Below are 12,452 nucleotides of genomic sequence, written 5' to 3'. Positions count from 1 at the left end.
GGAGGTAAAGCAGGGGCAGCCACTGGTGAGCAAGAGCAGCATCTGAGAAATTGTCAGTGCCTAAGCCTCTTGAATTTTTTATAAGTAAAAAAAGCAAGGATTGTCTGAATTTAGAGCATTGGGAATATCTAGTGCTGCCTGCTCTGGTTTTGCCTGGTTTTCCTTAGGCAACCCAGAGAGGTGGATATGTGGAACTGCCTCAGTCATGCTGTGGCACACCAGCTGTTCGCAGAGCTCAACACGGAGAGTTTTTCTCCCAAGTGTGTGCTGGTCTGACAAGCTGAGAGCACGAGCGTGTGCCACCCATGGAAACCCACTTCTGCTTCAGCAGAGCACCCTCAGTATCCACCCTGCTTGTTCCTGTGGTGCTCCTGAAGACTTCCAGTTGATTGGCCCAAGTCTTCTTTCTACATGTAGGAAAACCACTCAGAAACATCCTTCTGGCCTTTTGCACCAAGAAAAATGCACAAAGGGTTGATTTTGTGGGAAATTTTGGCTGGAGCAAGACAGCTGCCTGCCGTGTGCTGGGCTCGGTCTGACGATACTGATGGCAGGGGCTGTTTTTTTGCCTTGAGCTCTGTGGGGCTAGCCCAGGGATGGGCAGTGCCCAGGCTCCTCTGCCAGCCTGCAGCACCCGCCGGCAATGGTGATGCTGGGCAAGCCCAGGTGAGACCCCCAGCATCCCTGGGAGATCCATCCCTGGAGGTGGTTGTAGTCAGCACTTTGGGGTGAAAGGCTGAGTGTGCAGGGGTGTGTGTGTGTGTACGTGTGCCTGGGGGCACTGGCTGCCTGAGCAAGGGGGAAGATGCGCAAGCTGGATGTCAGCGTGTGTGCGAGAGGGAGAAACGCCCTGTGCCTGTGGCTGGTGTGTGTATGTGCATGTAGGGGGGGGAATGTATTTTGGGGTTGGGGGTGAGCAAAGAGTGCGTGCCTGTGCTGGGGAGGGGGGCTGCAGTGTGTGTGCACAGGGTCACATGTGTGTAGGGGGGCTGTGTGTGTGAGGGGTGGGAGTGGGCAGGAGCGGGCCACGTGCGAAGGGCCGTATGCGTGTGCAAGCTGTGTGCGCGTGGAGGGCCTGCCCGGGGGTGCGTGTGCGGGCTGCGGGCGTGCCTGTGTGTGTGCAGGGGCTGCACAGGCGTGTGCAGGGCCGTGTGCGTGCAGGCGGGCCGTGCCCGCCCGTGTGTGCCTGTGCGGCGGTGCAGCCCGCCGCTCTGTCACTCAGAGGCCGGCTGACAGGAGCTGCCTCTCCCGCGGCGGCAGATAGCGCTGATTGCTGATTCGAGGAAACAAAATAGCAATTGTAATTATGGGCTCTGATAAGATAAAGGAGGGCGCGGGGAGCGCGGGGACCGGCAGCGGGGCACGGCCGGCAAATTAGCAGCTGTCACTCAGCGCCGAGCAGGCGGCGCCGGCCCCGGCCCCGGCCAGGTACCGGCCCCGGGGGCCGCCCGCCGCAGCCCCGCCGCAGCCCCCGCCCCGGTGCGCAACAGGTGGCGGGGCCGGGAGCGCCGGGGCTCGCCGGAACAATGCAGCCCTCGGCGGCCCTGCCCGGGCTGCGGGGCTGAGCCCCGTCCCGCCGCCGCCGCCCGGCCCCATGGCCCCGCACCGCCGGCCCTGAGGGCGCCCGCCCGCCTCACCAGGTAAGCGCCCGGCGGGGATGCTCGGGGGGGTCCCGCTGCCCGCTCCCCACCCCGGCTGCGGTATTTGCTCAGCATCGCTCGCTCTCGGAACTCCGACCCCCTCCATCCTCCCCCCTCCCGGTAATCCTTTTAATGTCTGGCACGTCCCGGGAGGGCTTGCCTGCCCGGTCCCAATCCACAACGCGCCCGCGGAGCGGCGAGCCCCCAGCGGGGGAACCGCAGCCCCTACGCCCCCTCCCTCCCTCCCAGCCCTTAAGCCCCGTTTTACGGATGGGGAAACTAAGGCACGGGGCTGGGAGGGCGTCCCGCCGGCGGCGACCGCCGCGGAGCCCGGCGCTTAGTGCCAGCCCCGAGCCAGGCGACACCTGGCCCGCCGCCCCCTCTGCCTGGGCAGGTACCGCCGGGCCGGGGGTCGGGGGGCGAGGGGGCGTCGGTCCGGACGGGCTTCCCCCTGCGGTAACGGCGGTCGCCCCCGGGGCTGCGCCCGCCCCCGCCGCCGGGGCCACGGGCCGGGCTCGCCGCCTCCCGGGGCGGCAGCGGGGCCGCGGAGCGGAGCGGGGCGGGGGGTGCCCCGCGGCGGGGGGCCGCCGGCCCTGCGCCCCGGGGGCTGGGCGGGCGGGCGGGCGGGGGCCTTTCCCCTCTGTAGCCGCTTGTGCCCTCCTTTCCTCGGGGCGAGGACGCGCCGGCAGGGCGAGAGGAGGCGAGGAGACGAGGCAGCGCCGCGCCGCGCCCCCCCGGGCGCTCCCCGCCGCCGCCGGGCCCCGGGCTCCCGGCCCCGCACCGGCCCCGCCATGGACCCCTGCTCCTCGCTGTTCAGCTACGTGTGAGTACCGGCAGCCCCGGCCCTCTGCCCCGGGCCCGCAGCCCCCCCCTCCCCGCCCCCCCTCCGGTTCACACCTTTCTCCTGCTTTCTCTCCCAGGTTAATGCACTTGTTCGTCCTCTGCCTGCAAGCCCAGGTAAGTGCCCGCTGCCCGCCCGGCTTTGTTTGTCCCCGGGGGCTGGGGGGTGCCCCGCAGCCGCCGCCGAGCGCCCCGGGCTCGGCAGGGAGGGAGGGAGGACGGAGGAACACTTTAAAACCCAGGAGACAAAAGTCGCCCGGCTGTAAAAAGCCGAGGCCGAGGGGGGAGCCCCCCCCCCCCGGGCTGCAAAATAACGTGCAGCGGGCTCGGGCTGTGAGGCAGGGGGTTCCCGGGGTACCAGCGAATCGCGCAGGGTTAGTTTTAAGCAGCTTTAGGTCCCGTCCCTCCCCGCCTCTGAATGGCACTGTGGATATACCCCCGTTCCTCTTGTCCGGCGTTTTTTTCCTATGCCGCTTCATCCAAAAAAAAAGTAAAGCGGAATTAAAAAAGAGGAAAGAAACGCCGCTAAAACCTTACTGAAAAGCGCAGGTTTTGATTCAGCTTAAAACTGTCAGACTTTAGCATCGCTGGTTTGTATCTGCCAGAGACAGAAGTGTCATGAATAGATTAAACAGCTTGGGCAGAGCTTGTGCAACACCCGCATACCAGCAGGCACGGGTCGCTGGGAGCAGTGTGCCTGCAAACTGGGGTGAAACCCCCCTTCCCCCTGAGATCACAGGTGCAAAAGCTTTGTTTAAAATGCCCTTTAAGCTCCCTTTTTTTAATTTTCCTGGAAGGCTGGAAAAAAAAGAAAAAATAAAAATCTAGTTTCCAGTCGAAAAGCGGAGGGAGCGAAGCGCTGGGAGTGTGCAGTTGTATAAAAACATTGCTGTAATATTTTGGAGTATGAGATGGAGACCAAATAGCAGCATGGCTAATGACCTCTCCTCCACATGGTACCCTCATCAGAGCTGGGGAGAGAATCCTGCTGCATTATCCAAAACCCGTCTATAGGAAACACACATGCACAGGCAGAAGCGGAGGGAGAGAGATGACATTGTCAAGGGGAGATATCTCCATAAAGCCAGCTTTGGAAGAGCAGTGGCTTTTGCTTTTATTGGGTTTTTCTGTTGTTGTTGTTGAAGACGGGAGGAAATCTTCCCATTTGATGTGGGGGTGGTAGGGGGTAGTCCCAGCCTTCTGATGTTGAAAGGAGCTATCTCCTAACATTTGCTCAGAATACATCTTTATAAATGTCAGGGAGCAGCGAAACTTTCCAGACTTAAAAGAGGGATTTGAGACGAGGGGGGAAAAAAAGACTTCTGTGCAAGCTCGTGAGCCAGGGCTGAGGGGGGAGCAGGTTTGGCCGCTCATGAAAATCATTTAAAGCCCAGGAGCAACAGTGTCAGGTCTGGAGGGGCTGAGCTCAGCTGCGGCTCTGGGGCTAGCGGGTGTGCTGGGCATGGGCACCCCTCTGCCGGCACCGAACATCTGGCTGTGGGCGAGGGACGGGTTTACATGGGCAGCAACTGTGTATCCTTGGGTGATTGTGCCACTCTATACCTGAGCTGGGGCATGGTTTTCTCATGATTTTTACACCTTATAGCTCTACCTTCTCTGGGGACTTTGTTTTTAAAGAGGTCAATAAGTGGGGTGTTTGGGAGCAGAGCTTGGGACCCAGAGGAAAGGCAGCTGTTGGGGTACGTGTCCGGGCCAGCAGCAGCAGTAGTGTGCTCCTGCAGAGGCGAGAAAGGTGCGGGATGAGTGTGTCAGCCCCTTTGGGGGGCAGCCCAGCGCCCTCCTGCCCCTCTCCAGACCCCCTCCACCTCCCAGCCTTGATGCCCATGTTTGGTACCCCAGTGCCAGCTGGGACCCACTGAGTCCCAGGGAGGCCTCTGGGGTCACTGAGCCCTGTCATGCTCCCGGGTCACCTGCCTATCTCTGCTTAGGGCACGTCTGGAGCTGGCACGGCTCTGTAAAGGGCTCTGGTCGCTGTGTCCTGGAGCTTAATGCTCCTTCTCCCAGGGAGGCTTTGGTGGCGCAAGAGGTACCACTGCCGTCCCGGCTCTGTGCCTCCCTGTAAAGCCTGGCTGGAGGCCGGCGATCTCTGCTCAGCCCGTTCGTTCCTCTGAGGAGTAGAGATTATAATGGTGTGTCGTATATTTTTTAATTTCCTAAAGGTAACTGTTCAGTCCCCACCTAATTTTACACAGCATGTGAGGGAGCAGAGCCTGGTGACGGATCAGCTCAGCCGACGGCTCGTCCGTACCTACCAGCTGTACAGCCGGACCAGTGGGAAACATGTGCAGATCTTGGACAACAAGAAAATCAATGCGATGGCAGAGGATGGGGATGTGCACGGTAAGGACTTGCAATGGGGGCGGGTGTGTGGGGGAGCTGGGGAGGTGTTCGCAGCCCAGCGCAGCGATTGATGATTTCCGTCCTGTTTGTTAGCCAGAAATCATTAAAATCGTTCGGCTTGTGGGGGCTTGTAAAGGGAGAACATAGGGGTCAGCGATCAGCGGCTGTGTGATTCAAGGTGAGGGCAGGTTCCCTGTGCTGAGGGAGGGGACTGGTTCTTGCAAGATGGGCTCTGCTCCCTTCTTTTTAATTCTTGGTTTGCACCTGACTTGGAGGGCTTGGGGCTGTAGTGTGCTGAGCAGCATCAGTCACTTCAGCCCTTTGCAGGGCTGGGAATTTCTGAGACTTTCTTTTGGAAAAGAAATGGAGAGAAAAGTTGAAAAAGAAAAGGGGGTGGAGGGTGGCAGGGGGACACGGCTGCTTTGGAAGCCTTCCCTACACTAGAACTGTCCAAAGTGGCGTTTCCCTGCCCCTCCTTCCTCAAAACAAACCCTGAGCAGAGGCTCAGCGAGGCAGTTGGCTGTGGGTGAAGATGCTGCAGCGTCTCCAGAGACAAAGCGGGGGAACTCTGCAGGCACAAGAGCCTGCACTGTGCCACGGCCCCTCTGCCATTGCCCTGGCACCCCCTCCCCAAAACCTCCCCCCTCCCTAGGGCAGGGGGTCCGATCCCTCCACTGGGGACACTCAAAGCCCAAATACTTTGATCGTGTACGCTAATGACACATTGGGACGGTCAAATGCTGCGCAGGGGTCAGTGGGGCCAGCGAGCCCCGGCACTGCCGGGGGCTGGCTGCGTGAGGCCAGATCCAGCACCCGCATCAGGGAAGCGCCTGTATTCCTGTGTGTTGTACATAGGAATCACAACTGTTTTTCTTTGGTATTAGCTGCAATTTCCCTTTCTTGCTTGGGGAGATTAGTAGAAACACTTTTTCTTCCTTCCCCTTCTGGTGTGGGTGTTTGGGGGGTTTTTGTTTGTGGGTTGTTTTTTTTTTTTCTTTTCATTTTAGTTTGGCTGAAAATTTCATGCTGGACCTTAGCAGTGCAAGCACAGCGTGGATTCCATCTATATGGTATTCCATACATCCAGCATTAATCTTCCAAATAAATTATTCCCACCCTGGAGCAGCTCTGGCTTGAAAAGGCATTAGCTAATTTCCCAAGCAAAAAATCCCATCTTGTTTTAGACCTATAATGCCTGGATTTCAAAAAGCAGTTAGTGAATATTTAAATAATGACCAGGTTTAAATAAGGCCAGAAGGAGGGGACTGGTGGTGGCTTGAAAAACTCTATTAAAATGTAATAAAAAAAGGTTAAGCATTTGAAGAGCTAAGGAAGAAAATGAAGACTGATCTAAACCAGAAAGAGAACAAGCAGTTTTTCAGATGTAAAGTTTTAAAAGAGTTGCAAGTCTGTAAATGTTAAAATAGAGGTTCAGGATTGTTCTATATGAATCTCTAGGGAGGCCCCCATGTCTGGAAGAACTATTAAAACGCTTCTTACTTTCACCTTTTTTAACATTTCCTGAATACTTTCTCCTCTTCGCAGTCCAGTTGGGGGATCAAGTGTGTCTCGCTGCATTTTTTCAGCATTTACGTAGCCACTTTCCCTTCAAAGTTTGAGCATGAAACATAATTTTACCGGGATAAATCTGTCACTTAAGTGAAAGAATAGAGTTGAAAATGTTAAGCTCCCCCTCCCCTCAAAAAAGGGGAAAACCAAAAATAAGGACTCCCCCAAATCATTATTTAGAAATCCACTTTTGCAGCAAAGAGCCTCCCTTCCTGAGCCCTCCCTTCTGCTTTTTTTTTTTTTTTTTTTTAATCTCATTTTTGGGGGGTGGGTGTGTAAAAGGGGTTGATTTATTTTTGCAGATGACCCCTTTCCCCATGTTGATATTTTTACAGCCGACTTAACATCGAGTCTGGTGTTTTCAGTTATCTGTCTTAATTGTCAATATTTGATTGACTTCTTTTAATTCTGAGGGAAGGCGGGCGGCCGGTGCAGCCTGGCTCGTCCCTCGCAGGCTGTGCCTGCCACCGAGCAAAGCGCTGCTGGCCGCAGCCGGGGCTGAACCCCGCGAGCCGCCAGGGATGCCGTGCATCCCTGCCAACTTGCCGGTTTCATCTGTGCCAGGGTTTTCTGCTGGTCAGGGCTGGGGCTTGTGGGGTTCATGGCTTGCCTGCATGGGTCTAGGGACAGAGGTCTTTGGGGACAGGTTGTCCTCATCCTCTGCGGGTGGCAGGGCTGGAGCAGCATGCTGGCTGGGCTCATGCGAGGTGGCAACCTGGCCAGCGGCTGTAAATCACAGCTGCCCTTTGGAGGGGGAAGAGAAAAAAAAAAAAAAAAAAGTGAAGTGACGCGCATCTTTAAAGCGGGGTTTTGTGCTCACTGGGGCCGAGGCCTCCCTGCTCCCTCCCTCCTTCCTCTGTCCCTCCCTCCCTCCCCGCTTTTTCTATCTCTCTGAGAGAAAAATCAATTCTCCTCGAACCTTTTACTGCCTCAGAGATCAATTCCTCACCCTTTCCCCAATATAGATAAATAGGGGATCACTGTCTCAGCGCTTCCTTTGCTGAGTACTGTGGCTCTCGTGGCTGGTTTTGGGGATTCTGGGTGTGTGCCAGGCTCTGGGCATTGGTGCTGGGGTGGCATAATCTGGAGGTGGCTCTTCCCAAATTTTTCAGCTCTCATAGTCCAGGCTGTGCCCAGCTGGGGGTAGGGGGCTGGGGGCATGGGGCAGTTTGGGGACGAGAAGTGCTGCAGGATGATATTAGCAGGAGGAAGTGTGGAGATGGGGTGTCTGTATGTACCTCAAGCCTGCCTGGCCCGGCAGTGCCAAATCAGTTGGCCTGAGTAAATTTTGGGACACCCTTTCCATTGCTCAACCCAGCTGCTGCCAGCACTGTCCACTCCCTGTCCCCCACCCTTGGTGCCGCTGACCTCAGCAGTGCCTGGGATGCAGGATCTGGGCATCACGGAGACAGAGAGGCAGCAGTCTGCTCCTGGCCCAGAGGGTGATTTAGGCTCGCTTTAGCTTGTGTGTGTGCCCACAGCCTCCTTCTGCCATTCGGAGCATCGTTTTGCAAAGCCACCCGCTTCACAGCTGCACCGTTGCTCTTGCTGGGGCTTGCCGATGGCTGAGCATCCTGGGGTAGAAATGTGCAAGCCAGGGTGAGCCACAGTCCTGAGCAACCAAGCAGCCCTTGTGCAGAGATTGGAGAGGAGAAACAGGGCATCAATGGGCTTATTCCCATAACAAGGCTAGACACTTGGAAGGCTCATGGGCTGTGCTCTAATTACCTTGCCAAATTGCACTTACGGTGCTAGGGGCTGATGCTGGGCAAGAGGTGATGGTGGTGAGATGGGACAGTCCTGGCTGGTTTTTCAGTGCCATGGGGGAGATCTTTGGTGCTTGGCACAGCCCTTTTGAGGTGCAAACAGGTAGCCACCATATTCATCTGGGCTTGTGCTTGGGACAGCAGCTGCAGGGCTGGGGAGAAGGATGTCCTGTCCCCATCCTCCCCCTTCCCTGGGGATGGATGGGCTTTGGGGCTCGGGTTCCCAGGGCGAAGGCAGGGAGGGAAGGTGACAGGTCTATTTATAGGCGGCCCATCGACCCAGCGATTTGCATAGCTCCTTCGGAAGTCGATCGATGCCTCCATTAAAAAACTGAGACCAAATCAATACGCCCTCTCGACTCGTGCAAAGGTGAAAGGCATTAAAAGGATGGCCGTACCCTTCACGCCTCCCCTGCCAGCTGCAAAGTCACTGCTCCTCCTGCAGCCCTGGCCCAACAGAGACACACAGAGCGGCGTCCCCTGGGCTGGGGACAGCTGGCAGCACGCCGTGCTCTTCCAGAGGGTGCCTGCCTGCTGCCTGCCTGCAGGCTCGCCCAGACCTGCCTCTGTTTGCAGGACAGCTGGCTTGTTCTCCGCTGGCTGGCGTGTGCCCTGCTCACTGCCCTGCCTCCCTTCCATGATGCTTCTCTAGCATCTAAACTGCTGAGCCCTGTGGAGCTGGGTGAGGCGGAGCTACTCCCCCTTCAGCACAGCTCAGGGTGGCAAAGGGATGTGCCCAAGGTCATGCAGGGACACAGTGGCAGGGTAGAGGGACTGAGGCAGGCTTTTAACCTCATGCCCTGATCTTAGGGCTCTGTGGCCCAGTCACCAGAGAGCATGTGCCTGCAGTGCCCAGCACCACGGTGCATTGCTGGGGTTTCCATCCCCGTGCCTGCCTCATCCCGGAGCCTCCGTCTCTGACCTCCATCTCTCTTTCCTGTTGCTCTCCCCAGCCAAGCTCATCGTGGAGACGGACACCTTCGGGAGCCGTGTGCGCATCAAGGGGGCAGCCACAGGTTTCTACATCTGCATGAACAAGAAGGGGAAGCTGATCGGCAAGGTAGGGTGCTGGGCAAGCCAGGGAAGTGGTGTGGGTGCTGAGTGGGGGTTGCCAAGAGAGGAGCTCTTACCCAATACAGAGCCCATTAGTGGGGATGGGGAGGTGAGGTGGGGGTCCCCAGAGCTCCGCGAGCCCAGCCTTTTGGAGGACAGGGGGATGAGCCATCCTGCAGCCCGGGTGGCAGGAGGCAAGGCGTGGAGCAAGGAAGGCAGGCGGGTGCCGTGTGGGGCGCATTCCTTGTATCTCCCCGAACAAATAGGCGGATTGCTGGGCTATTCTCCCCAATTACATGGTACAAGTGCCAGGAATGTTAAGATGCTCCGTGGGGCTGGCCCCAAGGCCTGGCCTGCCGCGCACGGGTTAGTCACGCCCTCCCTCCAGAGCCTCATGCACCCTCCTCGGGGGCAGAGGCGGGTGGATGTGCAAAATCCCACTGGGACAGTGATTGTTTGGGAGGATTTTCCATGGCAGCTCCTTCCCTGGGGCTGGCTGATTCGGGTCACCTCCCTGGTCCTGCTGCTGGCTGTTACGGGGAGGGGCTCAGCCCCCAGCTGCCCTGTGCTCCCTGCTACCTGTGTCCATGGGCAGCATCCCTACAGACCCCACATTACCACTCCTGCCCCTTGATGCCCATCCTATATTAAAGACCCCAGTGAGGGTAGGATGGGTGTGTGAATTGCCACTGAGATGGACAGTTTGCTCATGGTGATGCTGCTGAGGCAATCCAGCCTCTGATATGGATGGGGGCAGGATGGGAGCAGGCAAAAATCCCCTTCTGGCTGCAGTGGAAGTGGAGGCTGGGACAAGCTGCACTGGGGCTTACAGCCCAGGGCTGACATCACACTGGGGATGTGAGCCACAATGAGCAGCGTCTGTCCATGCCGCGATGCCTGGTCCCCACAGCTTTCTAAGGAAAAGCAGATTCTGGGCAATTCTGACCTGTAGGAGAAGAGGTGGGAAAAGTGAGCCCTTGGCTGCCCCCAGGCACTGCAACCCTGCTGCAGCATCAGCCAGCCCAGTTTGCAGTAGAGAGAAGCAGCCCTCTGACCCAGCACCCGTTGCTTAAATCTCTTCCTCTGTCCCCTCTCAGAGCAATGGCAAAGGCAAGGACTGTGTCTTCACGGAGATCGTCCTGGAGAACAACTACACGGCGCTGCAGAACGCCAAGTATGAGGGCTGGTACATGGCCTTCACCCGCAAGGGCCGCCCGCGCAAGGGTTCTAAGACCCGCCAGCACCAACGGGAGGTACATTTCATGAAAAGGCTTCCCAAGGGCCACCAGACCACCGAGCCCCACAGACGCTTTGAGTTCCTCAACTACCCCTTCAACCGGAGAAGTAAAAGGACTAGAAACTCCAGCTCCAGGGTGGGCCCTTGATGTGCCTGCCTCTGCCCGCCCTGCCCTGCACCTCTCCTGGAGGACTGTCCTCTGAGCTGGGTGGACTATATGTAGAGACTTTCCCATATGGGTATTAAATAAAAAAAAAAAGGGGGGGGTAGGGGGGGGATAAAAAAAGTTACCTGCTCTAGTTGATAATTTGGGGGGGGGGGGTGTTTGGTTTTTACAAAAAAAAAAAAGAAAAAAAAAAAGAAAAAAAGAGAGAGAAAGAAGAGAGAGGCTCTATTTTTGTACTCCAGCTTTAAAAGAAATGAAATGTTCAAAGACTGGTGAAAGGGGAAGAACCCTTCACTTAGAAATGTTCTAGTCCGTTTGGGGTCGTGCTTTATTTTGTAATTTTTTTTTTTTTTGTAGCTCTAGGGGGAAAGGAGGGGAAAAGGAGGGGAAAAGAATTATCATTTAAAACAAACAAGCAAAAAAAAAAAAAAAAGGAAATCCAAAACTGGGAGTGATGTGCTACTTAAATGAACTGAATTAACACCAGAGAAGATGAAGAGGTTGAAAAACAATTAAGGGGAGGGGATTATTTCAGAGATGGTTGGAGGCCTCCCAGGTGGGTTTTGCAGCTGAGTGATGTGTGGGCACTGCATGTGGGGGCTGGCTGCGACAACACCTGGGCTGAGGACCACTGGATGCTTTCCTTCCTCAGATGCGCCTGCTTCTTCAGCTGAGCGAGGGCTTGCTGGAAGCTGCTTGCATCCTTCTGAAAACGCTGCTGGCTTCACAGCTCCCAACTTACTTTTTTTTCTCAGGAGGGGACAGGGGTGATGGACACCCCAGAGAAAGTCCTGAACTGACTTGGTACCTCTTACCCACAAGAGCATCTTTGGCATTTGGTTTGTTTTAAACTACTAAGGTGAGGCAGTGGGCGACGGCTGCCATGGAGTGGGCTGGTAACTGGTATTTTCTTTTTTTTCCATGTGGAAAATGTGAACTTCTCACCAAAAATTGATATTTTTTTCCTGTCTATATTTTTTATCAGATGGAAGTTTTCATCCATAAGATTAAAAAAGTTTACAAATTACTGTGGAGCCATTTTGGGCTGGTTTTGTCATAATATTCAGTTTGTGGTTGGCACTTCCATTGTCAACCATTTCTTCCAGGTTTGCTTTTCAATAAAAAACCACTGCTGTCCTTGTCCTCCTAGGAAAGGAGAGGTTTTCTTCCAAAATTTCTGTGTTGACAGTAGCCCAATTTTCTGTTTAGAAAAAAAAACAAACTAAAGGAAATGTTAAATCTCTTGAGTGAACATCCCCAGCCAGTCCTGCTATGTGCATGCTGCCCTGGGACTGCAACTCTCTCCAGAGGGTTAAAGCAATTATTCTTCACAGGGTGGGCAAACAAAGACACTGGATAGGAGCCAGAACCAGGGGTGACTTTTCCTCCAGTCTTTTTTGATTGTTTGTTTTTTTTCTGTTTCCTTGAGGATTTTTGTTTTGTTTTGGTTGTGTACAAATTGAATATGAAATGATTGAAATATTTATTTAATATGTGCATTAAAAATTTGTATTAGTCTAACTGAGCCTGATGCTTTCCAGGGAGGGGCTGGGGCACTGAAGTGTCGAGTTGGAGAGGGGCAAAGGAGGATGGTGAGGTGCTGAATGAGGCTGAGGCTGCTGCTTGGCACAAGCCCCTTCCCAAGGGAACAGACATGGGAAGCGGGAGGATGACACCAGGATCCTGGATCCAGATGAGTCTTGTGGAAATCATGGTTTTTCCTTGCACTAAATTCCAGGTTTAATGGGCAGATGCCACCTCTTTGTCCTGTGGGGACAGGCCCGTTGCAGGCTGAATGGGGACATGGTGGTCAAGGCTCC

The 12,452-nt window shown here is 55.6% G+C and overlaps 1 protein-coding gene across 2 annotated transcripts; it reads left to right on the top strand.

Moving 5' to 3' along the window:
- Positions 1-2,251: 2,251 nt before the first annotated feature.
- Positions 2,252-10,691, top strand: FGF8 (fibroblast growth factor 8). 2 transcript variants are annotated; one of them, XM_055720817.1, is made up of 5 exons: positions 2,252-2,463; positions 2,561-2,597; positions 4,661-4,841; positions 9,130-9,236; positions 10,327-10,691. In XM_055720817.1, exons 1-5 carry the CDS (start codon positions 2,432-2,434, stop codon positions 10,612-10,614), a joined length of 645 nt encoding a protein of 214 aa, XP_055576792.1. In that variant the 5' UTR covers positions 2,252-2,431; the 3' UTR covers positions 10,615-10,691. The 2 variants fall into 2 exon arrangements, with proteins under 2 accessions (XP_055576792.1, XP_055576793.1); XM_055720818.1 differs by having other exon boundaries at positions 2,321-2,463; positions 4,694-4,841.
- Positions 10,692-12,452: the final 1,761 nt, after the last annotated feature.

The sequence above is a fragment of the Falco cherrug genome, chromosome 9 (assembly GCF_023634085.1).
Source record: "Falco cherrug isolate bFalChe1 chromosome 9, bFalChe1.pri, whole genome shotgun sequence".
In the NCBI taxonomy this organism is placed as follows: Eukaryota; Metazoa; Chordata; class Aves; order Falconiformes; family Falconidae; genus Falco; species Falco cherrug.
The sequence above is the reverse complement of the archived record's forward strand: the minus strand, read 5'-3'. Positions and strand labels throughout refer to the sequence as shown.

Excerpts from the sequence above, each read along its gene's own strand:
- FGF8 (XM_055720817.1), top strand. The coding sequence starts at position 2,432 with ATGGACCCCTGCTCCTCGCTGTTCAGCTACGT. Across the intron at positions 2,598-4,660 it reads TCCTCTGCCTGCAAGCCCAG|GTAACTGTTCAGTCCCCACC; the intron begins GTAAGTGCCCGC and ends AATTTCCTAAAG. Across the intron at positions 4,842-9,129 it reads AGAGGATGGGGATGTGCACG|CCAAGCTCATCGTGGAGACG; the intron begins GTAAGGACTTGC and ends TGCTCTCCCCAG.